The following is a 26,795-nucleotide window of genomic DNA, read 5'->3' as shown; positions in this document are numbered from 1 at the left end:
TTGGATATTGCAATCTTACCAAGCCCTTTGACCTTGCCTTTGCCATTGTCACCAAATGTGATACTATCATAGCATTATTCCCATTGGTGTTGATTGAGTTGAACATTCTTGCATCACCGGTCATATATTGAGTGCACCCACTATCAAGAACCCAATACCTTCCTTCAGCTTTGTAATTTACCTACAAAAGAATATCAATTCTTTTTAGGTACCCAAACTTGCTTGGGTCCTTAAAGGTTAGTGACCAAGCTCTTTGGCACACAAATGGCTTTCTTTTTTGAGTCCATCCATGGTTTACCAATGAACTTAGCCCTTACACCATTTGCACCCTTGGTAAGCACATAGAAAGAATTAATCTTAATTAAGGATACATTAGCATTTATGCTCTTGTTCTTGCACTCATGCTCTTTATGACCAACCTGCTTGCAACTAGTGTAAAACCGATCATTGTTCTTCACAAACTAGTCTTGTGAGGAGCAAAGGCCTCCTTGCCTTTCTTAAGGGTATAGCCCAATCTCTCTTTGTAGAGAGAAACTCTTTGGCTACCCAAGCACATAAGCAAGTGGTCCTCACCACCATAGGCCTTAGCCAAGGTGTGAGTGAACTTATTGACCTCCTTCTTGAGCTTCTTATTCTCAACCATTAGTGAGGCATCATAAGTGAAACCATCACTACTAGATGAGGTGGAAGTAGAAATGCTACAAGAAGGGTTAGTGGGAGCAACAATGATAGGCATAGATAATAATTCATCAATTATATCATAAGTTAAGCCTACATTATAAGTCTCAACATGCTTCTTTTTATTTTGCTCATCAAGCAAAGAGGAATGAGCCTTTTCAAGCTTTTTATGAGCCTTGCCAAGCTTCTCATGGGCTTCCTCTAGCCTCTCATGAGATGCATTTAGCTCATCAAAGGTTTGTTTAAGGGCTTTTAGGTCCTTATGCAAGCTTTTGCATTCCTTTCTCTTGATGTCAAAGTGTTCTTTAGCATCTTCTAGCATGTCAAATAATTCATCTTTAGTAGATTCATCATCATCACTATCACTATCATTTTAATTATCATGTTCCTCATCACTTCCATCATCACAAGTTTGTACCTTAGTGGCCTTAGCCATGAAGCATGATGGAGTGTCAAAGAGAGAAGGCTTCTCATTGATAGCAATGCTTGCAAGTGCCTTCTTCTTGGTGGTCTTGTCATTATCACTATCATCATCATCACTTGAGGAAGCATCACGATCCCAAGTGAGTACATATGAACCACCCTTCTTGTTCTTGATGGTCATCTTGTCCTTCTTCTCTTTCTTTTCCTTCTTGTCTTTCTTCTTGTTCTTCTTGTCATCATCTTTGTCACTATTATATGGACATTGAGCAACAAGATGATCTTTGCTTCCACAATTGAAGCATCTTCTTGACTCTTCCTTTTTCTTGGATGAAGACTTCTTTCTTCTAGCACGATATCCCTTCTTCATCATGAACTTGCCATATCTCTTAACCAAGAGAGCCATCTTCTCATCATCATCATCATCCCATGAACCATCATCTTCACTTGATGATTCTTGCTTTGCCTTGCCCTTGGATGATGTGGCCTTGAATGCCACACTCTTCTTCTTGTCATCCTTCTTCTCATCTTTCTTCTCCTTCTTTTCTTCCTTCTCATCATTATCTTTATATGTATCATCGGTCATTATATCTCTCAACACTAGATTTGGTGTCATGGTGTCCAAACCACTCCTCACTAGAATAGTGACCAATGTGATAAATCTTGAAGGTAAGCATCTCAAGAACTTATGGGAGAAGTCCTTGTCCTTCACCTATTCTCCAAGTGCTTTGAGATCATTGACAAACACTTGAAGCCTATGGAACATCTCCGGCACACTCTCATCCTCCTTCATCTTGAAGCTTGCAAATTTCTCTTTGAGAATATATGCCTTTGCACCCTTCATGGCTTGAGTGCCCTCAAATGATTCCTCCAACTTCTTCCATGCTTCATGAGCTCTCTCAATGTTCTTGATTTGCTCAAATGTTCTTTCATCCAAAGCATCATGGATGGCACTAAGAGCAATGTCATTATTTTAAAGAAGCATTTCTTCGGCGGTGGTGGGAGCCACTTCATCATCAATTTCAATCTTGGTCTCTACCACCTTTTAAACCTTCCTATTGATTGACTTGATATATGTTGTCATCTTAGCCTTCTAATAAGAATAGTTGGAGCCATCAAATTGGGGTGGCTTCTTTGTGTTGTTGATTTAAGCCATTTTTACACCGAATGTTGTTAATCCTCAAATCACGGTGACCTCAGCTCCGATACCACTTAAAAGGTCTTAATGGCTAAAGGGGGGTGAATAGCCTATTAAAAATTTCTATAACAACTCTTAACAAACCGGTTAGACAATTATGAGATAAAACAAGTGTTGCGCTAGCCTACTAAAAATGCAAGCACCTACCACAATTCTAGTTTCTATTGTTTCTAACCATACAATGGCTAAGGCACTACACTAAGTTAGTGTACTCTCAAAGGCTAACTAAAGAGCCGTACTAACCAAACTAACAAGCTTTGACAACTAGCTACACTAAAGAACTTGATAACTAGTTTGCGGTAATGTAAAGAGAGAGAGAGAGCAAAATAATTATACCGTCGTGTTGAGGAATAAACCAATCAACCATAAGAATGAAACCAATGAAGACCAATCACCTCGGAGTCAAATGGTGACACAATTATTTTTTACCAAGGTTCACTTGCTTTCCAGCAAGCTAGTCCTCGTTGTGGCGATTCACTCACTTGGAGGTTCACGCGCTAATTGGCATCACACGCCAAACCCTCAATAGGGTGCCACACAACCAACACAAGATGAGGATCACATAAGCCATAAGCAATTCACTAGAGTACCTTTTGGCTCTCCGCCGGGGAAAGGTCAAGAACCCCTCACAATCACCACGATCGGAGCCGAAGATAATCACCAACCTCCGCTCGACGATCCTCGCTGCTCCAAGCCATCTAGGTGGCGGCAACCACCAAGAGTAACAAGCGAATCCCACAGCAAAATACAAACACCAAGTGCCTCTAGATGTAAAACACTCAAGCAATGCACTTAGATTCACTCCCAATCTTACAAAGATATTGAATCTATGATGAAGATGAGTGGGAGGGCTTTGGCTAAGCTCACAAGGTTTCTATGTCAATGCAAATGGCCAAGAGAGTGAGCTAGAGCTAGCAATGGAGCTTAAATAGAAGCCCCCATAAAATAGAGTTGTTGGCTCAATTATTGGGCTAACCACGCATCGATCGGACGGGTAGTTTGTGAGTACCGGACGCGGCACCGGACGCACCGTTTGTGTATACCAGACGCATTCGGTAGGTCAACCGGACATGTCCGGTCGCTCTCTGACCGCCATGTGTCTAGTTCAAACCAAAGTAGCCGTTGCTGCCCACACTCACTTACGACCGGACGCTTTGATCAGACGCTGAGTTAGAAATGACCGGACGCTGAGTCGCAGCGTCTGGTCGAGTCCAGAGAGCACCCGAGGCCGACCGGACGCGTCCATTAGAAAATGACCGAACGCTGAGCCTCATTGTCTGGTCGAGTCCAGTAAGCACCCAGGCATGACTGGATACGTCCGGTCATTCCGGACCGAACGCTGCCAGCGTCCAATCAACTGTTACACTGAACATCGACTTCGCTGATTCACATCGGACGCGTCCGATGTGGCGACCGGACGTGTCCGGTCACTCTATGACCAGCGTGACCAACTCCTTTTCAACTTCATCTTCTTCACCCTTACTCAAATATGCCAACCACCAAGTGTATCACCATGTGCACATGTGTTAGCATATTTTCACTAATATTTTCAAGGGTGTTAGCACTTCACTAGATCCTAAATACATATGCAATGAGTTAGAGCACCTAGTGGCACTTTGATAACCACATTTTGATACGAGTTTCACTCCTCTTAATAGTATGGCTATTGAACCTAAATGAGATCACACTCGCTAAGTGTCTTGATCACCGAAACAAAATGGCTCCTTGTAACACCCAAAATTTGCCTCTTTTGGAAAATAGGTTTAAAAGGATTTAATTCTGTATTTTGTGCACATGAAATGTAGAAATAAATAAATTTCTCATGAAGTTAAAATTTATCATAAAATAGTAACATGTATGTGCATTCATGTCGATGCATATTATTTTTTGAATGTTTGGTATTTATCAAAATTTTCAAAGAGAATTGAAATTTGAATTGAAAATGCTTTTGAAAAATTTGTTTGGAAAAAGAAAAAAAGAAATTTCTTTCCTTTCTCCCCTCCTCTGTTTTCAGCCCGAGCAGCCGCGCCAGCCCAGCTCAGCCTCCCCCTGGCGGCCCGCGCCGGCCTAGCCCCGCGTCGGCCTAGCAACCGCGCCGGCCCAGCTCCGCGCCCGCCAACTGCAGCCACGCTGCTCGCCTCAGCAACCGCCGTGCCCAGCTGTTGACACCCGGCCCCGCCCGTCAGCGCATTCCCCCACCTCCGTCCCGTGCCCGAGTAGCACGGAACCGACGCCGCAACCACACCCGCTCCACGCACGTCGTGGGAGCGCCCCTCCCCGCGCCCCGGTCTCTTTTTAAGCGAAGCCGAACCCCCACGCGTCCCCCTCTCGCTCCCTGCTCCAGTTTCGCCTTTTCTTTGCATTCGCCAAGCGCTGCCGAGACCACCACTGCCGCACGGAGAAGCTCCGAGGACCGCCGTACGCCGTACGCGTCGCCCGTCTTCCCTGAGCCGTCTCCGACCCCGATTTCCCCCGCTGTGAGACCCCCATGCTCCCCTCTACCTCCCCATGCCGTTTAATTCGAGTTTTGTGGCCCCTAGGGCTCTAACCGCGAGCGCCGATAGCTCTTGGCCGCCGGCCATGGCGCCCGCCGCTTCGGCCTTCCCCTCCGGCCACCTTTTTGGCCTAGCCGAGATCCCCTGCTCCTCTACAACTTCCCGGTGCTTTTGGATACGCATTCCATGGACCGTGGCCCCCGAACCGAGCTCGCCAGCGAGTCCTCGCCGTCGGCCATGGCGCCTGGCCGCCGGGAACACTATTCCGCCTAGCCCCCCCCCTTGTTCTCTCTCCCCTGATTTAATCCTAGCCGTCCATCGCGTGATCAAAGGCCCTGGATGGACGATACCCCTTCGCGGGTGAATTTATTAAAGAGCCCCTCCCTTTTCTCGAAATAGAACCCGCCATCCTTAGCGTATTTCCCTTTGTACGCTTTCTCGTTTTGAAAGCGTAAAGTTAACTGTTTTAGTTCAAAGTACGTTTTCAGTATTTACGGAAATGCCATTTGAACTGTTTTGCTTATAAAATCGTCGTTTTAGCTCTGAATTGAACCGTTCAAATTGCGTTAGCTTTGTAATTTCATGATCTACATGGTAGTACCACTGTTAATCAAGTTTGCAACTTTTAAATTTCATGGTTAGATTTAATTAAATATATTGCTATAGGAAATCCCGTTTAAATCATAACTTTCGCATTTTAGCTCTGTTTTTCGTGAACTTCGCATTGACATGATCGTAGCGAGACGTAGATTATTTTCACAAACATTTTATCTTGTTTTCTATACTATTGGTGTACTGTTCTAATTATAGGAATATTTGCTTTGCATGAATGCCTTGGAATGTTGTATGTTGCCGTGTTGGTCGTGTTCAGACGGTGAGGAGAACGTTGGAGACCAAGAATTCTTCGATGACCAACAGGACCAGCAAGAGTTTGTGAACCAAGGCAAGTATAGCATGGGATTTACCCTGATGCCTATTCACCATTATTAATTACTCATTTGTATGTGTCTAATTTTGATACTCGTAAGGACATCCTAGTGATTGATTATCCTGTTCCTTGTCTCCTATGGGTTATTTGCATATAGGTAGATTGCTAGTGCTCTAACTGAACATGATCTATACGATGATGAATGATTCTATGGAACTAAAAGTATAACATGATTTATAACAACTATTCTATAGGGCGAAGGTGCAAATGACTTTTGATCATGTTGCTCCCGGCCCTCCATAACGACTTATCTATCGGCAAAAGTTGGGACTGACAGTGCAACCGGGAGAGTCATATGGCTCTGACTTTAGCTCAGTAATATGATCTTTTCTAGCTAGTTAGAGGTTACCTTTTTTGGCGCAAATGGGGCTTGCCACGTTGGGTATAGGACTGCCTCTGTTCCTATGTGTATAGCCACGATGGATATGTGCCATAGGAAAGGGGGGGGTTCCTACATCTGCCTACCGAGGAAACCTAGCGGCCCTAACTTGTTAGAGAAACCTATGAAATGGCTTCATAGTGTACCCTGTCCGCTCACCTTGACAGTGACATGGGAGTAATTAACCCGGGCATATGGGAATCACGACTCGTGGTGAATGTGCACCACCTCTACAGAGGGTAACAAACTGTTATAATAGCCGTGCTCACGATCACGAGCGGCCCGAAAAACTCACAGAATAACTGGATACTTGTTGATGATCATTTAAGATGTTCTATGATGATATATGATACACTTGACCCTGATATATGTTCTTATGGGATTAAATGGGAGCTTAAGCATAATTTGATAATACCTGATGATAAAAGCTTGTCTTATTAAAAATGCTAACTGCAGTAAACCAGTGTCAACCTTTTTGAGCTTCATAGCCCCATGTTAACTTGTTAAGTACGGGAAGTACTTACGCTTGTTTATTTTCTTTATTTGGATAAAAATCCCGGATGGGTAACAGATGACAACGGGTATGAGGAATTTCCTGAGGATTTTAGGCTTGTGGTCAACCAGTTGACCTTCCCTGTGATGAAGCCCCATGAGAGAGTTATCTTTTTATATTCCGCTGTGTGATGTAAGACTATGTTATATTATGAATCTAATATAAGGGACACCGTGATGATACTTTATGTAATTTGTCAGCTTGTGTGTGTGATTGATCCCTGGACACACACGAGTTTTGTGCATTCAATTTTATCCTTAAAATTGGGTGTGACACTCCTATCATTTATACCTTTGCCTTGAGCCTTTTGTTTTTCTTTCTCCTTTTCTAAGTCCAAGCACTTGATCATCACCATGGAATTACCATCATCATGTCATGATTTTCATTTGCTTCACTACTTGGAGTAGTGCTTCCTATTTCATAATCACTTTGATAAACTAGGTTAGCACTTAGGGTTTCATCAATTCACCAAAACCAAACTAGAGCTTTCAACCATTTGAAGCACACTTCAACTCCCAAGCTGATGTCAACATGGAAGCACCTTTCCAACTTGACATCCCTAAGCAAGATGCCCCTAGGTGCTCTTACACCGCTCCTACGAGACCAAGCAACACCAAGGCACTGCCACCAACTAATGGGAACATTGATGACATGGAGAACATGATCGTGGAGTACACCTCTAGCTACATATTTGGAGACTTTAACTAGGCTCATATACTTTGAGATACCTTGCTACTTTATGCCATTATTGTGGATGATGTTTAAATTGTGGATGTTGTAATAGGCTAGTTGTTGTCCGTACTTTATCACTCACAATGGGTATTGTAATTTGTATTAAGCACAATTGATACCTATATATATATATATTTATGTATTCTATATATATATTTGTTGAGAAGTACTTGTTCAAATTCTCCATTTTGTATAGATTGTATGGGAGTCGGATCTAATGGATGAGGAAATGTGCCTAGTGGATAGCGGTACCACTAACTTTATACTCAGGGAGATAAAATATTTCCAAACTCTCACAAAGAACAAAGGAAATGTTTTAACAATCGATGGACGTAATACTTTAATAGTTGGCATTGGTTGGGCCACTATTATGCTCCCTATGGGTACATCGCTCACAATTCAAGATGCATTATTGTATCCTGATTCAACGCGTACCCTATTAAGTTATAGAGATATCCGTAAGAATGGGTTTCATGTTGAAACTTATGCGGACAACAATGAGGAGTTTCTTCTCAATACAAAAAAAACACGGATATGGCAAAGAGATACTTGAAAAAGTTCCCTCACTCCCGTCTGGATTGTACTACACATACATCAAACCCATACCACATGTTGCTTACAAAGTAATTTTCTAGAATGTTAACGCATTCCAAACTTGGCATGATCGCCTTGCCCATCCTAGTATCGGATGAGGAAAATTATAAGCAATTTTGTTGATCACATTTTAAGTGATGCAAAATTTTCCCAATCCTTAAATTTTGTGTGCACTGCATGTGCCACAGGGAAATTAATTTTGGGCCCTCTTATCTCAAAATTCATGCTGAACCTCTAAATTTCCTTGAACGCATTCAAGGAGACATATGTGGTCCCATTCAACCATTGTTTGGGCCGTTCATGTATTTCATGGTTCTCATAGACGCATCTACACGATGGTCTCATGTGTGCCTCCTGTCCACAAGGAACCATGCATTTGCCAAAATTGTTGCACAAATTATCAAACTTAAAGCACAATATCCTGAACATCAAATCCGATCAATCCGAATGGATAATGCTGCTGAATTTTCCTCACTTGCCTTCAATGGTTATTTCATAGCATTAGAAATTCATGTTTAGCATTTGGTCCCATATGTTCGTACTCAAAATGGGGTGGCTGAATCTCTCATCAAGAGAGTGAAACTTATTGCAAGACCTTTACTACAGAATTGTAACCTACCAACATTATGTTGGGGTCACTCAGTCTTACACGCTGCTGACTTGATTCAATTGCTTCCAACTGCATACCATGCAACCTCCCCGTTGAAACTAGTACGTGGAAATACACCAAATATTTCCTATCCGTGGAAGTTCAGTTGCGCTGTATACGTACCGATCTCACCACCACAGCGTACATCTATGGGCCCACATAGGAAATTAGGGATCTACGTGGGATATCAATCTACGCTGGTTGTATCTTCAACGAAGATAATTTCCTGGCATTAGGGGGAGAAATTTAAAACCACAAATAATGCTAGGAAATCAATTAGGATGCCACAGACATCTCCAATTCTGATCCACATACTTCTAAAACTAAACTTCAAGTTCAGAAGATCATTAATTTGCAACACATTGCAAATAATATGCCAGATGCATTTGTGGATTATAAAGGGTGTTACAAAATCCTATAATCCCATGAGAAATGTGCCGGAAAGAGTAGAGGTACCTAATAAAACTACTCAATTCCTAAGTAAGAGGGGGAGAAGTACGACTATTTCCACAGATGCAGCTTCTAGCAAGCAAAGGACATGGAAGAACAAATCATCTAGCACAGTAAATGCAACTCAACCTCAAGTTGAGAAACGCCCTGTGGAGGTTTGACCTTCACATCCCACATCAACAGTGCACTCAATTACTGATGTTGGGACATCAAAACACCCTGATGCAATCATTTTGGGAAATAATGATACATCTCAAGGGGTGCATGAAATTTCCATCAGCTGCATTGAATCTAAAAAATCATATGACAGAAAGTCTACAATTGTCGACATCTATTTTGCTGAGTCAATTGCAGAAATCATCCAAAATGATCCAGATCCTAAGACCATGGCAGAGTGCAAAAAGCACCCGGACTAGAATCAGTGGAAAGATGCAATTCAAGCGGAATTAATCTCTCTCTCTCCAAAAGAGAGGTATTCACTCATGCAATACCTACACCTCGAGGAATCTTCTCTGTGGGATTCAAATGGGGTTTCGTTCAGAAACAGAATGAGAACAATGAGGTGGTGAGACATAAAGCGAGGCTTGTAGCACAAGAGTTCACGCAGAGATCCGACATTGATTTTAATGAAACATATTCTCTAGTTATGAGTGGAATAACATTCTGATATCTTAAATCTTTGGCTGTTCAAAATCGTCCATCTATGCAGTTGATGGATGTAGTGACTGCATATCTTTATGGGTCACTTGATTCGAACATATATATGAGGGTCCCCGATGGAATCTCTATACCGGATCCAAAAGCAAATCGCAATATGTACTGTGTAAAGCTTCAAAAGTCACTCTATGGCTTAAAGCAGTCGGGAAGAATGTGGTATAACCGACTTAGTGAGTTCCTTCTGCAGAAGGTATACACTAACAATGGTGATTGTCTATGTGTCTTCATCAAAAAGTCCCAAACGGGATTTTGCATAATATTGGTGTATGTTGATGATTTAAATATCATTGACAACCCACAAGATATTGATGAAGCACGCAATCACCTAAAGGCGGAGTTTGAAATGAAGGATTTAGGTCAAACCAAATTTTGCTTAGGTTTACAACTTGAGCACCTTCCCACTAGAATTTTAGTGCATCAATCAATCTATATCCAAAAAATATTGAAGAAATTCAATATGGACAAATCACATCCATCCAAAACTCCTATGGTTGTTTGATCTCTAGAAATGGAGATGGATCAATTTAGACCATAGGATGATGGAGAAGAGATTCTGGGACCTCATTACCCTTATCTTAGTGCCATTGGAGCGCTCATGTATCTTGCAAATTGCACCAAGCCTGATATTGCATTAGCAGTAAACTTGCTAGCTCGACACAGCGCTGCTCCTACCAACCGTCATTGGATGGGAGTAAATCATATCCTCAGATATGTTAATGGTACAAGAGATCTTGGATTATTTTTCCAACGTAACCCAGATTCTAATATGATTGGATATACTGATGCCGGCTATTTATGTGATCCCCATAATGGCCGATCCCAGACAGGCTTTGTGTTCTTATACGGAGGAACAACTATTTCATGGAAGTCTTCCAAACAGACTTTGGTGGCTACCTCAACTAATCACTCTAAAATAATTGCACTATATGAGGCCTCACGTGAATGTGTTTGGCTTCGCAGAGTGATCAACCACGTACAACAATCATGTGGTATTGGTGCCATCGATTCACCAACCATTATGTATGAAGATAATGATGCCTGTGTTATACAGATGGAGACAGGCTACATCAAAAGCAACATAACCAAGCATATTTATTCTAAGTTGTTTTATCCACATGAATTAAAACAAATGGGTGAAATAGACATCTTTCAAACCAAATCATGTGATAACCTCGCTGATTTGTTCACTAAGTCCTTACCAGCTTCCTCGTTCCAGAAATGTGTTCAAGGAATTGTTATGCGATGTCTTCGAGATTTGCAAGGTTCAGAGGGAGAAATCTCCTAAATGTTGCCCCATCCAAACCATCATATTGCACTCTTTTCTTCGTATGAGTTTTACTCACAAGGTTTCTCATATAAAGTTTTTAATAAGACAATATTAGCATAAGCATATGTCGTATTCCCTATTTTCCCCATCGGAGTTTTTATGGAGATATCAATGACATATATTGTCCTCTAAACTATCTATGAGTTTTCTCCTGCAAAGGTTTTCTCATATGAGCTTACACTGAGACAATAATCATTATATACTGTATCACTTTCTCCTTATTTTTCTATTAGGTATAAAGGAGTTTTTAACAATATATCTATCAAGTATTTCTCCTCGTTTTTATCCTATAGAATTTTTTTAGGATTAATACTATTCATTGATCTCAAGATGCATTCGATCAAGGGAGTGTTGCAACTGCATGGTGGTTGCTCTCTCTCATCCCGGAACGCTCCTACGTCTTGGAACCGCTCCCAGGCTCCGGAACGCTCCCACGTCTTCCTCACTGTTCGAATCATCGGCTCTCGTGGAGCAGTTGCCTCCGTGCAAATCCATGGTGTCCGTACGGATGTATATATACTTTTCAAAAATGAATGAAAGAAATACTGGTTCACTTGGCATTAGGCCGTGTTCCATTTTACATTCCAACTTTACAGAGGAAACGGATCCTCGGAGCCTACACGCAATGCGTTTCACATGCCCCGGGCCCACGTTCTTCTAACTTTAGTGTTCCTTATAAATTATAATAACCGAGTAAGAGGTGTTTTAAATTAGTCACGGTTTCCACGGATGTTGGACATATACATAAAATATTAAATATAAACTAGTTACAAAATTAATTATATATTTTATAATTAATTTATGAGATAAATTCTTTGAGTCTAATTAATTCATAATTTTAATAATGTTTTACTACAGTAACATATGCTAATACCGAATTAGTTAGGTTTAAAAAGTTCTATCTGGTGAACGTCCTATGCAATATCCTTTCAACGCACCCCCAAAATTTTGATAGCCGGATGAAACACCCGCTACTATTAATCGGCTTCACTTCTCTCCCGATTTTTCATTCGAGCTCGCAGGTCGCATCATGGCGTCCCCTCAGATCTCCCGCAGAGCCCTCGGCCTCCTGCTCCTCCTCGCCGCCACGGCCGCGGTCGTCTCGCCGACCACCGCCGACGAGGTGGTGGCCCTGACGGAAGCCGACTTCGAGAAGGAGGTCGGCCAGGACCGCGGCGCCCTCGTCGAGTTCTACGCCCCATGGTTCGCCCCCCTCTCCCCTCCTCCCTCTCTCTGTCTCGTAGTCGGGCCGGATCCGTGGTTCGTTGGGTCTGGGAGCCTAGAGGCTGAAATGTGTCGGGCCAGTGTTACATCCTTGGAAATGTGTCGTCCTTACTCGAGTCTGTAGCATGTTTTTGTAGCTATGAATCCGTACCGGCTTGACAATTGAGTTGACCAGTTTGGATTCTTGGGCGAGATGGATCGGGTAGACATTGCTCTAGGGGAGCCAGAAGGCCTGGATCCTTCGGCTTCGTGTGTTTGTGCTTCTATTAGCTAAGTAGGAGGCTAGTAGTTCTAGCTGTTACGGATCCTTCTCGCTAAATGGGATTGGGATCCCAAACGTTTTCCTAGTAGATATGGGCGAGTGTTGCACCGAGACTCACGGGATCTGATCCTGTAACCAATTCGTATTGTTTGATTTTTGTTCTCTATGGCTGTAGTCTGCCTAGTGCTTTGGCTCATTAGTAGATGCTCATGAGAGCGGGGAAGGTCTTACTGCTAGAAGGCTCTTCAGTGCTTGATTGTACAAAAGAAAGGGTCAAATCTTATATTGTGCTGTGCTCGTGATCACTTGCTGGTAGTTCATGAAGCACTGGATATTTTGTTTCATTGCATTAGTGAGTACAGCATCCGCTTTAAGGTGATCTAAAACTGCTATGCAATCTGATGAAAATGAATGAATCACATGGATTATTTAAATGCCTTTTATTAGGCATATAAATCAGAACTCAGGATTTGGTTATGTTATACTTGGGTAGTTCTTCGAACTACAAATATAAATGGAGAAGGAGTTTTGATTGATAAGAGCCTCAAGGATGGGGTGGTGGAGGTGAGAAGACAAGGGGATAGGATCATATTAGTCAATCCCATTTAGCGAGAAGGATATCCAAGGAGCTCATACTGTGGGAATCATCATTGAATTCTTAGCGCTATGGGATATTCTCTCGGAGGTGGTTCTGCAGCCTGGAGTGGAGGATGCTCATATTTGGCGTCTATCGACATCAGGACAATATTCAGCAAAATCTGCATATGAGGGTTTCTTCATTGGCTCCACTGTATTCAGGCCTCGGGAGCGTATTTGGAAAACTTGGGCCCCAGGAAAATGCCGCTTCTTTATGTGGTTGGTAGCACACAACAAATGTTGGACAGCAGACAGGCTGGCACGCCGAGGTCTCCCACATCCTGCTCGCTGCCCCCACTGTGAACAAGAAGAAGAAACTATCAATCATCTACTAGTCTCATGTGTGTTTGCATGCGAATTTTGGTTTGTTTTGCTGCGAAGAATGGGTCTACAGGCCCTTTCGCCACAAGATGAACCCTCCTTTGATGATTGGTGGGCCAAAGCAGGATGTGTCACACAAAAAAGGGTCTACAGGCCCTTTCGCCACAAGATGAACCCTCCTTTGATGATTGGTGGGCCAAAGCAGGATGTGTCACACAAGAAGAATGGGTCTAGAATGGATGGTTCACACAAAAAAGGACTCAACTCGCTTATCATCCTTGGTGCATGGACAATTTGGAACCATCGCAACCGGTGTGTTTTCGATGGGACTCCTCCTAGCCTGGCTGGAGCATTGCTGCTCGCAAGTGAGGAACAGCGTTTCTGGAAGCTTGCAAAGGCTCAGGGAAGCTCCTTCCCTTCTCTTGAGCCTGTAGATAGCCAGTAGGATCCTTTTGTGGAGGTGAAGTCGTTTCCTATATTAGTAAAAGGCGCGTGTGTTTGTCTAAGAGCTTAGGAGTGTGAGTGTGTGTTGTAAGGGCTCTTGCCCCCCTTTTTTCTTCTTAATATAAAGATACGCAGTTCTCCTGCGTGTTCGAGAAAAAAAAACTTGTCATTAGTGATATGGTCTTAAACGTAATCAGTGCTTATGCCCCCAAAGTAGGCCATGATGAGAGTGCTAAGAGGCAATTCTGGGAAGACTTGGATGGCTTGGTTAGAGCGGTACCTAGTAGCGAGAAGCTCTTCATAGGAGGGGACCTTAATGGCCATGTAGGTTCAACAAGTGCAGGTTTTGAGGTGGCTCATGGAGGTTTCGGTTATGGTAGTAGGAACCAGGAGGGAGAGGATGTCCTTGACTTTGCTACGGTGTTTGATCTGATGATAGCCAACACTTTCTTTAGGAAGAGAGAGTCCCATTTAGTGACCTATAGGAGCGGACATTACTCTAGTCAGATCGACTTTGTCCTTACAAGAAGGGGGGATAAACGCGCTTGCGTGGATTGTAAGGTGATACCTGGAGAATGCGTGGTTTCTCAGCACAAGCTAGTGGTGGCTGACTTCTGCTTTCTGGTACGAGCTCGTAGAGTTAAACAAGCCAAGATTGCAAGAACAAAGTAGTGGAAATTAGAAGAGGAGGCATCAAAGGTCTTTAAGGAAAGAGTTATTGAAGAGGGCTCATGGAAGGACGAAGGTGATGCAAATAACATGTGGGAGAAGATGGTAATGTGCGTTCGGAAGGTTGCTGCAGAGGTGCTTAGAGTGACTAAAGGAAGTGGATGCGATTTGAAAGACGCTTGGTGGTGGAATGAAGATGTACAAAAGGCTATTAATGAAAAGAAGGAATGCTATAAGCGCTTGTACCAGGACCGGTGTGCAGACAACATAGAGAAGTACAAGGTGGCAAAGAAGATTGCAAAACAAGCGGTGGGGGAGGCGAAGGGGCGGGCTTACGAGGATCTTTACTAATGTCTGAATACGAAGGAAGAAGAGAAGGACATCTATAGGATGGCTAGGGCTTGTGATAGAAAGACGAGGGACTTCAACCAAGTCAAGTGCATTAAGGATGAGAGGGAGCAGCTTTTGGTGAAGGAGAATGAGATCAGACATAGATGTCAAGGGTATTTTGATAAGTTGTTCAATGGGGAGAATGAGAACTCCACCGTTCGGTTGGACGACTTGTTTGATGACACCAATAGGTGCTTTGTGCGTAGGATCCAAGAGCAGGAGGTTAGAGAAGCTTTGAAAAGGATAAAAGTGGGTAAAGCGACGGGCCCTGATGGTATTCCGATCAAGTTGTGGAGATGTCTCGGGGATTTAGCTATAGTATGGCTGACGAAGATGTTCAACAATATCTATCGATCAAACAAGATGCCTGATGAGTGGAGAAGAAGCATATTGGTACCAAAGCTGTGGGAGAGAGAGTTATCGAGCATCGACTGTGAGAAAAGACGTGGATATCTACGAACCAATTCGGTTTCATGCCCGGAAGGTCAACCATAGAAGCAATTTTCTTAATAAGACAAGTTATGGAGCGGTTTAGGAAGCAGAAGAAGGACCTACACATGGTTTTCATTGACTTGAAGAAGGCTTACGACAAGATACTAAGGAATGTTATGTGGTGGGCTTTGGACAAACATAAAGTCCCAACAAAGTATGTTACACTCATCAAGGACATGTACAACAATGCCATGATTAGTGTTCGAACAAATGATTGTAACATAGATTACTTCCCGATTAAAATAGGACTTCATTAAGGGTCGGCCTTGAGCCCGTATCTCTTTGCCTTGGTAATGGATGAGGTGACAAGGGACATTCAAGGGGATATCCTATGATGTATGCTTTTTTTTGCAGGAGATGTAGTGCTAGTTGATGAAAGCCAGGCATGAGTAAATAGGAAACTGGAGTCGTGGCGGCAGACCCTTGAGTCCAAAGGTTTTAGAATAAGTAGAACTAAAACAGAATACATAAGATGCGACTTTGGCAACGCTGCACATGAGGAGGGAGATGTAAGTTTGGAAGTTCAAATGATGCCTAAGAAAGATGCCTTCCGTTATCTAGGATCGATGCTACAGAAGGATGGAGATATTGATGCAGATGTTTGCCGTAGGATCAAAGCAGGGTGGATGAAGTGACGACAAGCATCTGGCATTCTCTGTGACAAGAGGGTACCATAAAAGCTTAAAGACAAGTTTTATAGAATAGCAATTAGACCCGCTATGCTGTATGGAGCAGAATGTTGGCCTACAAAAAGATGACATGTCCAACAACTGAGTGTTGCGGAGATACATATGTTGCGTTGGATTTGTGGTCACACAAGGATGGACCGAGTTCGGAACGATGATATACGTGATTGTCTAGGGGTAGCACCAATCGAAGAAAAGCTTGTCCAACATCGGTTGAGGTGGTTTGGCCATGTCCAAAGGAGACATTCAGAGGCACCAGTGCATTGTGGAGTCCTAAGTCAAGATATTAATGTGAGGAGAGGTAGAGGAAGACCGAAGCTGACATGGGGGGAGGCAATAAAAAGAGATTTGAATGGTTGGGATATACCTAGAGATCTTTGTTTGGATAGGAGTGCTTGGAAAGCAGCTATTGACTGCCTGAACCGTGACTAGGGGCTCATGTTGGGTTTCAACTCTAACCTACCTCAACTTGCTTGGGACTAAAAGGCTTTGTTGTTGTTGTTGTTGTTGTATACTTCGGTAGTTCTTTTGGAACTCAATTGTCTAAATTCCATTTGTTGAGAAAAGTTTTCAGCAAGTGATAGTGTTGCCAGCCAGATGAGTGTTTCAAATAACTAATATTTGATTGAAATATTGTAGAGTATACTGTAATCTGTAGAATCAATCACTTAAAATCTTGTCTTCTTTTGCAATCTCTCGCATATCCAAAAACCATTCTGTGAGCACAACTCACTTATCTGGAAATCTTTCTATGACCATTTGTTTTTAGTGATCTTTTCATCAGATACTGTTTTTCTGACCATCTTCTGTTTCTTAGGTGCGGCCACTGCAAAAAGCTTGCCCCCGAGTATGAAAAACTTGGCGCAAGCTTCAAGAAGGCTAAATCTGTATTAATAGCAAAGGTACATCTCACCTTGTTTAGTCTCCCTAGTGGATTGTTGATATTGCAACAGTTTTCATCATTTACATCCCACAATTTTCTATGTTATCAAAACTTGTTTGAATATCTAATTACATTTTTCTGCTACAATGAATCGACTGTTTTCTTCTTTGTATCTACTACCTAGGTTGACTGCGATGAGCACAAGAGTTTGTGCAGCAAATATGGAGTTTCTGGGTACCCCACAATTCAATGGTTCCCCAAAGGTTCCTTGGAACCGAAGAAGTGAGAATGCATAACTTCTGTTATGTACTTTCCAGCTTTTTTTTTACTGTGATAATAATGTTAAATCTACTCTTGTGCAGGTATGAGGGTCAACGTTCTGTGGAAGCCCTTGCAGAATTTGTTAACAGTGAAGCAGGTAGGCCTCGCCTGTATTTAAGAACAGTTATCAACCATGTTGTGTTGTTTTCTAATTACCAAATTGGTGGACAATGAAGCATATATTTTACATTTATCACAGTAGGGGCTTCCCCTAGTGTTATTCTTTCAAAAGAAACAAACAGGTTATTTGTAAAAGCACTAAATCTTGAGCAATGAATATCAAGTGCAATTACCAACATGTGCTATTTACTGCCATCCTTTGGCCCCTTTGATACTTATTAATATTATAGATGCTGTTAGTCATATTGATATATTTTTTTCGATTGTGAAGTTCGTTACTTTAATTATGGATAAGCCCCTAAGCCATTTGCTATCATGCAAAATCTCTTCTAGTTAATTATGTTTACTCACATGATGTCATCTTTATTTTGATCGAAGTCCTATCAAGTGCTACTTGTTGAAGAATCGACTATTGTCAACTAATTTGCACATTGTTCTAGGTACCAATGTCAAGATAGCTGCCATTCCTTCAAGCGTTGTGGTTCTGACTCCAGAGACCTTTGACTCAATTGTCCTTGATGAAACCAAAGATGTTCTTGTTGAGTTCTATGCCCCATGGTTGGTTATCATGCTCAACTCATGTCCACCTAAGTTCTTTTCATCACACTACTTTACTGAAATTTAATTCCATCGATGGCCCTCCTGTTTATAGGTGTGGTCACTGCAAGCATCTTGCTCCGGTTAGTAGAGAGTATTAGCTTGAAAATTTCCAAATTATTGCAGCAGATCTTCATTTTTCAGTGGACTGAACATGTACTTGTACTTGATTTAGGTTTATGAGAAGCTGGCTTCAGTTTTCAAGCAGGACGACGGTGTTGTGATCGCCAATCTTGATGCTGACAAGCACACTGATTTGGCTGAAAAGTATGGATTCTGACTATAGTCTATTTCAGTGGTTATGTACATTAGCTTTCTGTCTTTAGTTTAACATGGTTGGATTTTTTATCTTACACTGTGATTGTGATGGAATTTTTTCCTGAGGAAATACGGAAGTGGTTCTTTTGTAAATTGACAGACTGTTAGGGATAACACAACCTCTGACTGAATTTATAATAAGTTTTGCTACGTCTGTCCTTTCTTCCATGATCACGGCAGAATTTTAATAATATATGTCACCTTTGCAGGTATGGTGTTTCTGGTTTCCCCACATTGAAGTTCTTCCCTAAGGGAAACAAAGCTGGTGAAGATTATGATGGTGGCCGGGACTTGGATGACTTTGTCAAGTTCATTAATGAGAAGTGTGGCACCAGCCGGGATTCAAAGGGCCAACTGACTTCAGAGGTTGATCAAAATTAAGCAAATTCACTTTGGAATCAAGCTGACGAAGTATGAATCTGATGCATTCTGTTCATTGCTTCTGTAGGCTGGGCTTGTGGCAAGCTTGAATCCTCTTGTGAAGGAGTTTGTCAATGCTGCTGATGACAAGCGGAAGGAAGTCCTCTCTAAAATAGAAGAGGATGTTGCTAAGCTCAGCGGTTCTGCTGCCAAGTACTTCCTTCCACCTTTCCCTCCACCATGTTTGCAAGCTACATGATTGGTTAACATTTTTATGTAGGTAATACCATTGTCAAATTACAAAGTACTAACTATTTTGCTTCTAAACCAGGCACGGAAAGATATATGTGACAGCTGCAAAGAAGATTATGGACAAGGGCTCTGACTACACTAAGAAGGAGACTGAGAGGCTTCACCGCATGCTGGAGAAGGTGTGCATATAAGTTTCCATCCCCCATTCAATCTGTGAACTATATTACTAATTCAGAAGCTAATTTCCATATTTTATCGTATTGCAGTCGATCAGTCCTTCCAAAGCTGATGAGTTCATCATTAAGAAGAACATTCTTTCGACATTCTCCTCTTGAAGGTGATGACTCATAGCCACGGCCTGCCAGTGACTTGAGCTGAGCTGATAGTGGAACTACCCCTTGTGAGGAAAGGAAAACAGAAGAAATCGGATGATATGAGAGAAAGGTGGTAGTGAAAGTCAAGTAGTGGCAGAGCTAGTTCATGCACGTAGATCCCTTTTGTCTTTTCTGGTTCCAGGGATTGACTTCGTACTCACAGTTTACTTCACACAGAAGGAGGTTTATGTAGCCATCCTGTGATGACAGCCCATACTTTGTTTTTGATCCAATAAATTGGTTATTCAGCTTCGAGTTATTTTGCCCTAGTGTAATCTGGTGAAAGGTGAAATCTTGATGCATCTTATTTGGATTGGTCACTCTGTTAGCTGGCAACATGGGAATTACTTAAATTGTTGTTGGCCAGAGGGTCACTCGTGTGCTTGTGATGCCAGTTGCGGTTGTTCTAAAAAAATAATTCATCCGGTTTGTTTGGCTTATAAGCTTTACTTTTTTAGCCAACGAACAGTATTTTTCTCTCACACTAAATCAGCCAACAGTACTTTTATCCATGGCTAATCAGCCAAACAAGCTCAAACGAACAGGACGAATGTGCTGATTCACAATACTTGAGGTCGAGTGTCTGCTAGAACTTAACTGTTCCTTATCAGAACAATTTTCCTGTTTGCTACTTGAGTTGCATTACAAGGGCTAATGTGCCATTTCAAACAATTTTGTCGGTGAGCTTACAATCTGATGGCATTGCAACACTCCAAAGGTTAATTTCACTCTAAATATTACAATGTCGCTAGTCAGAACGCTGATGCTCAAACCACGGACAACAGTAGATAAGACAACCATCAAAACTACAAGTTAAGCAGAGCTATAATCCAAAAAATTAATGTGAAAGTGATACAGTATGTTCCCTGTGCTATGTATTCTTGTCCATACGGGTATCAAATTTACTATGGCTCTTATCTTCTTGCTTAAATTTTAGGTCACTTGGACAATCATCTGATGTGCAGTTGTTGATGTAATCTATCTTGTGCTCTGGTCGACCAAAATCATGGTCAGGCCTCTGGTACGCGATTTCGTCAACGATTGACTTATTGCAAGATGATCTTTCTGTCCTTTCCAAATCCTCTAGATGTTCATGTTCATGCTCATGTTCATCTTCATGCTCATGTACATGTTCTTGTCCTTGTCTCATGCCGAATGATAGGTCGTACGAATGGGGTCCCTGCACCCTCATTTGCACTGACCTCAGTAGTGCTGTTCGCCTCAAATCTGCCCCGTGGCACATGTCATTCGGTGAGGATGGGAACCGGCCTTCATTATCGGAGCCACGCCGAGCATGAGAGCAGACTACTGATGAAAGGGAGCAGCTTGGGAGAGGGTATGGGTTTGAAGGTAACAAAGGAGATTGTGGTCTCTAGTGTCAGTGAGGAGATGACATTGGACTAATTGAAGGGCTGATCATCGCATCAGGATGATTCCCACTGGGGTTTAATTGAGTGTCATAGCACCGGTAATAATCCGAGTCTTCTGACATTGGCGAGTATTGGGATAATATCTCATCCCTGAAAGGAGGCAAGTATGATCATTCAGTATGAAATTCATATCATCAATGCAGCACAATATAATTGCTGAGAAGTAGAAGTACCAAATCAACAGAAGTAAAACCCACAAAAACAAGATGATGTCAGTGTATTTTTATGCTTCCTGACCACAGTTCCCACATGGCTAACCAACTACCAACAAAGTGTGACGGAAATCAACATTCATAGCCACACGCACCATTCAAGTACTAACATTAACTACATATCGATAACTTGACATGATCTGGAACATTAAAGAGACCTATTATGTTTAAAATATGTTCAATACTTAATTGCTTACATGTGAGTGCAACCACTGGAGCAATTATGTGTGAGCGATCATACTATCTCCGGAATCTCCAGATTTACAAACACAGAGACAAAATAATTTCTGTAACCATGTATAGTGAAAAACCATGCATACATGTTCTGTTATAGCATGGAACTTAGTATGAAACAGGTAAAAAGTATGAAGAATCAATTATTGATTTCAGAAGATACTAAGTTGCAGTGGCGTGCAAACATAAGTGTCAGTTAATTCAAGGCAGAAATGAGATGGAAATGGCAATTGAATCTGACAACAAACTAGCATCCATGCTACAAAGGCTACTCTATAATTATATATTCAGTAGCAACTGCACTAAAGCCTTCTCTAACAACAGTTTTGTTGCTTGCTAACTGTACTAAAAGCAAAGGCCAGATTTCTTGACTTGCACAAATATTTCCTGTTACCTAAATTCTCAGTTAATGAACAGGCTTTCTCCAATTTGTTTAGGAAAACAGGGAAATTGGGGTGCTACATATTTAGAATTGGATGAGAATGCAGGTCATGCATTTCAGGGGAAGATGGATTAGCAACTTAAAACAAATGGAACACTAACACTGTCTCATCTGTCATCTCACAACTAGTCTCAGATGAAAAATAAATTTTGAAAGATTCATTTCTGGAGAAACAATTGAATAACACTAAGATTAATGGGCGATATTGCGAGATTGAGGATTGTAATTTATTCTCGTCTTGTCATTTTCAAGTTTCAAGCTTACTGCATGACAATACCGCAATGCATGGTGGAGTATGCATACATAAACAATCATTTATAAATTGTTTGTAATTAATGTATAAATTGTTTGTAGTTTCCTCAAAAAAATGTATAAATTGTTTGTAATTTATGTATATGAGATGAGAGCACACAGACCTGAAGCACGAAGCAGTCTCTGACCTTGCAGGGGACTCCATGATGTTGTCAGGCAGAGAATCCCCAACAGACAGTCCATTCAGACTGGACGCCATTATCTGCAAACGATTGCGTATCAACGAACAATACATTGGTGTCAAAAAAAAAAAAAACCCCGAACAATACACAGGGCGGGGAGGATAGATAATCAAAACATCAGAAAGCGAATTGCTCAGCTATTCTGATTTGGAGAGGAGAAGATGAATGCAGAGGAATGTGCGGCTTCGGAGCTACCAGATCACCTGGGCTTCCCAAGGAATTGGAGAAAAAAGCAGCAACGGTTGTACAGAGCAGGGGCTGAAAAGCAAGCCGACATTCCACAAATGAGGCCAGAGCTAGGTTTTAACACCACCCAACGTTGGAGCCAAAGAAGCACAAATCGAAACAAAAGCAGAAGACTAATACAGCAACAGACCGCAAACAGTCAAATCGGCCCGAGGAACCATCCAATTCGAGGAATTAACAACCAAATCATGGAGCCCAGATTGAGAAGCAGAGCAACACAATCGATTCGAGACCGGCAACGGCTGTATCGGATGAATTGGCCAAGGAACCACCCGGAACCCGCACTCCTTTTCCGCGCACTCCCGGTGCCCAGCCTGAGAACCAACCACCCAGATTAAAACGAGAGGGAACGCAGTGGAGCAGGGCGTGGAATGGGCGACCGACCTCGCTGAGGTACCGCTTGTGGGAGTGGAGATTGTCCACGTACACGTCCTCCTCCGGGTCCCGCCCGCGCTTCCCGCCGCCGGAGGACGGCGGAGACATCGCCGCCTCGCCGCTTCCGCCCGCCATTCGCAGGCGCGAAATCACGGGGCCACCAGCAGCGAGCGGAAGAGATGGGGAAAGAGGGAGGGGAAGGGGAAGTGACAGCACACACTCACGAGTGCATGCCCACGATAATATTTATTGATTTACTATTATTTTTTTTTATTATTAATGTACGAGTATGACACGATCCTTCCAATACAAAGTATCGTGTCAAGGTTTCATAGGACAACAGTAACATTTAATTGTTGGATGATATTCGTGATAAAATGCTGGAATGAAACCAAAAGCTCTTAATATAGTTTTGTTGCACTTTCATTCGCTTGAAAACAGAACCAGCTAGTTTTATTACGCAAACTCTATTCGGTGATCGGTCGTGCTACGCTTGGAGCGTGCGACCGGTCGACGCTGCCAAAATTAGGGAGGGACGGTGGGGTTAGGGTTTTGCGGCCCTGCGCCACGTCTGGCAGCGGCCCGTCCGACTGCGTCGGTGTGCTGGTCGAAGCCTAGGAACTGAGGTGTTGCGACCTGTCAAAATTCAACACATCACTTATAAAAAATCCAAAGAACCATCAGTTACCATAGTCCCAACAGACACGCCAAACATAATTACTTTGAGCTGTCATCTATTAGACATTTTGATTCATGAAAGGTGATAGGAATCACATGGACAAGAAATGGTGGGAAATGCAGGAGCGAGGTGACCATGTTGCTTGAGTACTTAACGTTGGACAAGTTGGTCAAATGGCAACTTGTCATGATCAGATCAGTAAGTCTTACTTGCAATATATTTCTAATTAGCTAGTGAACACCAAAGAATGAGTATCCATTGACAGGAATTCCTCTGGTGTATTTTTTCTTCTCTTTTTTCCGAACGATTTTTTTTCACAGGCCAATCACAAGAATTTTTGTCATTGGGTTATTTGTGCAGCTATATTAACCGGTGCAAAACTACTAAGTTCATTTAACAGAGAAAAGTATCTGTTGTATTAAAAATGTTTGGACACATGCTAACATGGTCTAAACGGCTATAGTGCGAATCCTACCAGCTGCTCCCAAAATTAAAAAAAGGCAAGTATGCCAGTGGGATTCCTATCATAAAGGGAATAATCAGTCAGAAACGCTTAGTGGGTCATAGGAGGGGATTCCGACCTGCTTACTTATTCCTACGGGTGAATTGAAAAAATAATTGACGATTTATGTTGTTTCTACCCTTATGTTTGATTCATTATTCAGAAACGCTTCTGGTTGATGAACCATCAATGTTTAAGCACAAAAAAAAGGAGGCTAGACACAAGTAAGAACGAAAAGGAGGCAGGATAATCAACACGAATTAACACCTGCTCTTTGTGGCATCGAAAATGGAAGCATTCATGCCAAGCATCTCGAGGTCCGTCTTCTTTGGTGGCTCTGGTGCACGCCCCGGAGACCTGCCTGCAAATTCATCCACTCCCAAATTAGGAATCAGGTGGAGACACGGATTTTGACCTCCACTCCCCCCAAATTCATCCACCGTTTCCAAGCGCAGCACCGCGGGCAGCCACAGCCCAGTGCGGCACCTCCCCACACCAGCAGGCGCCACCTGTGATCATGCCACCGCAGTGCCGGGAGCCTTCCACGAGCGTCGACTACGCCGAGGCGAGCGTGCTGCCACCGGCCGTGCGCGCCTCTAGCTCAATCCCGGCGGTATAGGCGCTGGCGTCGGGGCTGCACGAGGCGGCGCTTGGTAAACTTCACGAGTGCGTGGTCATCAGGGAGGACCGTGGGGGCAAGGCAGCTGGAGAGGAGCCATTTCGGGTGCTCCTATGCCACCGACGCTGCGCACTGCTGGGGTCATGCACCGGGCTGTCTGGCCTTTTCCGCGGTGCCTCCACACGCCGGGGCTCGTGTGTACCTCCTCCGCGTGATGTATGGGGAGAGAGGAGTAGAGGAGGACTTGGTCGCGTCGGAGGCCTCAACCGCGCCGCTAGGGTTTGCCCTCGCTGGTGCCCATGTGGTAGCGTGGCATAGGGTTAGGCCACCGGAGCCGGGCAGAGGGAGGGGTGGAGCGCGCGCCACAAATTAGAGCCGGCGAGGGCGGAGCGGAGGCTTCGCGGCGTCGGCGGCGCCGTGGCTACCAGCGATGACGGCGCTGCCTCAAGGGTGGGGGGGGGCTGGAAAACGCTAGCCGCGTCGGGGTAGGGCGGACATGGAGTGTGATGGCGTGGGCGAGCGCGGTAATGGTGCGGCGGCGTGAGGGCAGAAAGAAAGAGGAAGCGTCGGCGTGCGTGAGCGAGCGGGGACATGGAGCGGAGTTCTCATGCGCCGGCCTGATTCCATGTGGGATCTCACGCGATGGGGAGGCGCGACGCGCGAGCGGGGAGATAGAGCGGAGATCGCACGCAGGCAGACCGACGAGGTGAGGTGATGATTGTGGCACAAAACGGTGTGCACTTTTTACTCTTTTTAATTGTGATATATATATAATATATATATACATGCTATTCTACACCCTAGGTGTAGAATACTATTCTACACCAAGCTGTTATACTGAGCAAAATTCAGTACTGTTCAGTAGTCGCGTTTATATATATATATATATATATATATATATATATATATATATATATATATATATATATATAGGGAGAGGCTATTCAGTAGCCGGCTACAAAATAAGTTATTCTGTAGCCACCTCCATTTACTATAATTTTATATACTAATTTACGATAATGTCAATACATATTTACGATAGTTGGGTTACTATAACACATGGGGATATTTACCATAACATTATAGTAAACCACTTAGTAAAGAGTTACTATAATCTCGTAAATTGATATAGTAATTATCGTAACTCAAAGTGGCTACAGAATAAGTTATTCTGCAGCCAGCTACAGGATAGTAGTTCTATATATATATATATATATATATATATATATATATATATATATATATATATATATATATATATATATATATATATATATATATATATATATATATATATATACTGTTTTGCTATAATACACTTGGGTACATCCTGTATATAGAATGCACCCAGGCCGGCGGGCGCACCAACTTGGAGCAACCCGCGCGCCCAAGCGAATACATGCATGCATGGAATTTTTTGTTGGTTTGAATCTTTGAAAGAAATTTTCTCCTAAACCGTAACCCCAAGTGACAAACCGTTTGTTTGCATCCGACTCAAAAAAATATTCTGAGCAAAACTAGATCCAATATGTTGCAATTACGTATTTGAAAAAAAAACTTTATCAATACAACCTTCATTGCAACCAGTGCTAAATACGCTATAGCCAAGTTGCAATTGTGTTGTAGAAGTGCTTGCAACTCATAGTACAACATATTACAATTACGTATTTTAAAAAAAACTTTATCAAATACAGCCTTCATTGCAACCAGTGCTAAATACGCTATAGCCAAGTTGTAATTGTGTTGTAGAAGTGCTTGCAACTCAGAGTACAACATATTGCAATTACGTATTTGAAAAAAAACTTCATCAAATACAGCCTTCATTGCAACCAGTGCTAAATACGCTACAGCCAAGTTGCAATTGTGTTGTAGAAGTGCTTGCAACTCATAATACAACATATTGCAATTACGTATTTGAAAAAAAACTTCATCAAATACAACCTTCATGGATCTCGTTTTGTTAAGCATATTTTTCCAATAACCTACTTCAAACTGAACTAAAATCGGATATATGGTTTAGAAGATATCGCATT

The 26,795-nt window shown here is 42.6% G+C and overlaps 2 protein-coding genes across 2 annotated transcripts; one reads left to right on the top strand and one right to left on the bottom strand.

Annotated features, from left to right (window-relative positions):
- Positions 1–12,131: 12,131 nt before the first annotated feature.
- LOC136512053 (protein disulfide isomerase-like 2-1) lies at positions 12,132–19,804 on the top strand. The gene is made up of 11 exons (XM_066506058.1): positions 12,132–12,383; positions 17,122–17,206; positions 17,372–17,469; positions 17,550–17,605; positions 18,069–18,186; positions 18,281–18,308; positions 18,401–18,492; positions 18,753–18,909; positions 18,992–19,116; positions 19,235–19,334; positions 19,422–19,804. The coding sequence occupies exons 1-11, from the start codon at positions 12,211–12,213 to the stop codon at positions 19,488–19,490; spliced, it is 1,101 nt and encodes a 366-aa protein (XP_066362155.1). The 5' UTR covers positions 12,132–12,210; the 3' UTR covers positions 19,491–19,804.
- Positions 19,805–20,111: 307 nt separating this feature from the next.
- Positions 20,112–23,169, bottom strand: LOC136512526 (uncharacterized). The gene is made up of 5 exons (XM_066506488.1): positions 22,972–23,169; positions 22,718–22,901; positions 22,545–22,599; positions 22,264–22,347; positions 20,112–21,049 (listed from the first exon to the last, which is right to left on the bottom strand). The coding sequence occupies exons 1-5, from the start codon at positions 23,095–23,097 to the stop codon at positions 20,908–20,910; spliced, it is 591 nt and encodes a 196-aa protein (XP_066362585.1). The 5' UTR covers positions 23,098–23,169; the 3' UTR covers positions 20,112–20,907.
- Positions 23,170–26,795: the final 3,626 nt, after the last annotated feature.

The sequence above is a fragment of the Miscanthus floridulus genome, chromosome 16 (assembly GCF_019320115.1).
Source record: "Miscanthus floridulus cultivar M001 chromosome 16, ASM1932011v1, whole genome shotgun sequence".
Taxonomy (NCBI): Eukaryota; Viridiplantae; Streptophyta; class Magnoliopsida; order Poales; family Poaceae; genus Miscanthus; species Miscanthus floridulus.
Note: the sequence above shows the minus strand (reverse complement) of the source record. Positions and strands in the feature narration are given on the sequence as shown.

Bases quoted from the DNA above. Each gene is read 5' to 3' on its own strand.
- LOC136512053 (XM_066506058.1), top strand. From the start codon at position 12,211: ATGGCGTCCCCTCAGATCTCCCGCAGAGCCCTCGGCCTCCTGCTCCTC. The intron at 12,384-17,121 runs GTTCGCCCCCCT...TCTGTTTCTTAG, and splicing joins GTCGAGTTCTACGCCCCATG to GTGCGGCCACTGCAAAAAGC. The intron at 17,606-18,068 runs GTAGGCCTCGCC...ACATTGTTCTAG, and splicing joins ATTTGTTAACAGTGAAGCAG to GTACCAATGTCAAGATAGCT.
- LOC136512526 (XM_066506488.1), bottom strand. From the start codon at position 23,097: ATGGCGGGCGGAAGCGGCGAGGCGGCGATGTCTCCGCCGTCCTCCGGC. The intron at 22,902-22,971 runs GTCGGTCGCCCA...GTTGGTTCTCAG, and splicing joins ACAAGCGGTACCTCAGCGAG to GCTGGGCACCGGGAGTGCGC. The intron at 21,050-22,263 runs GTCTGTGTGCTC...GCCTCCTTTCAG, and splicing joins GAGACTGCTTCGTGCTTCAG to GGATGAGATATTATCCCAAT.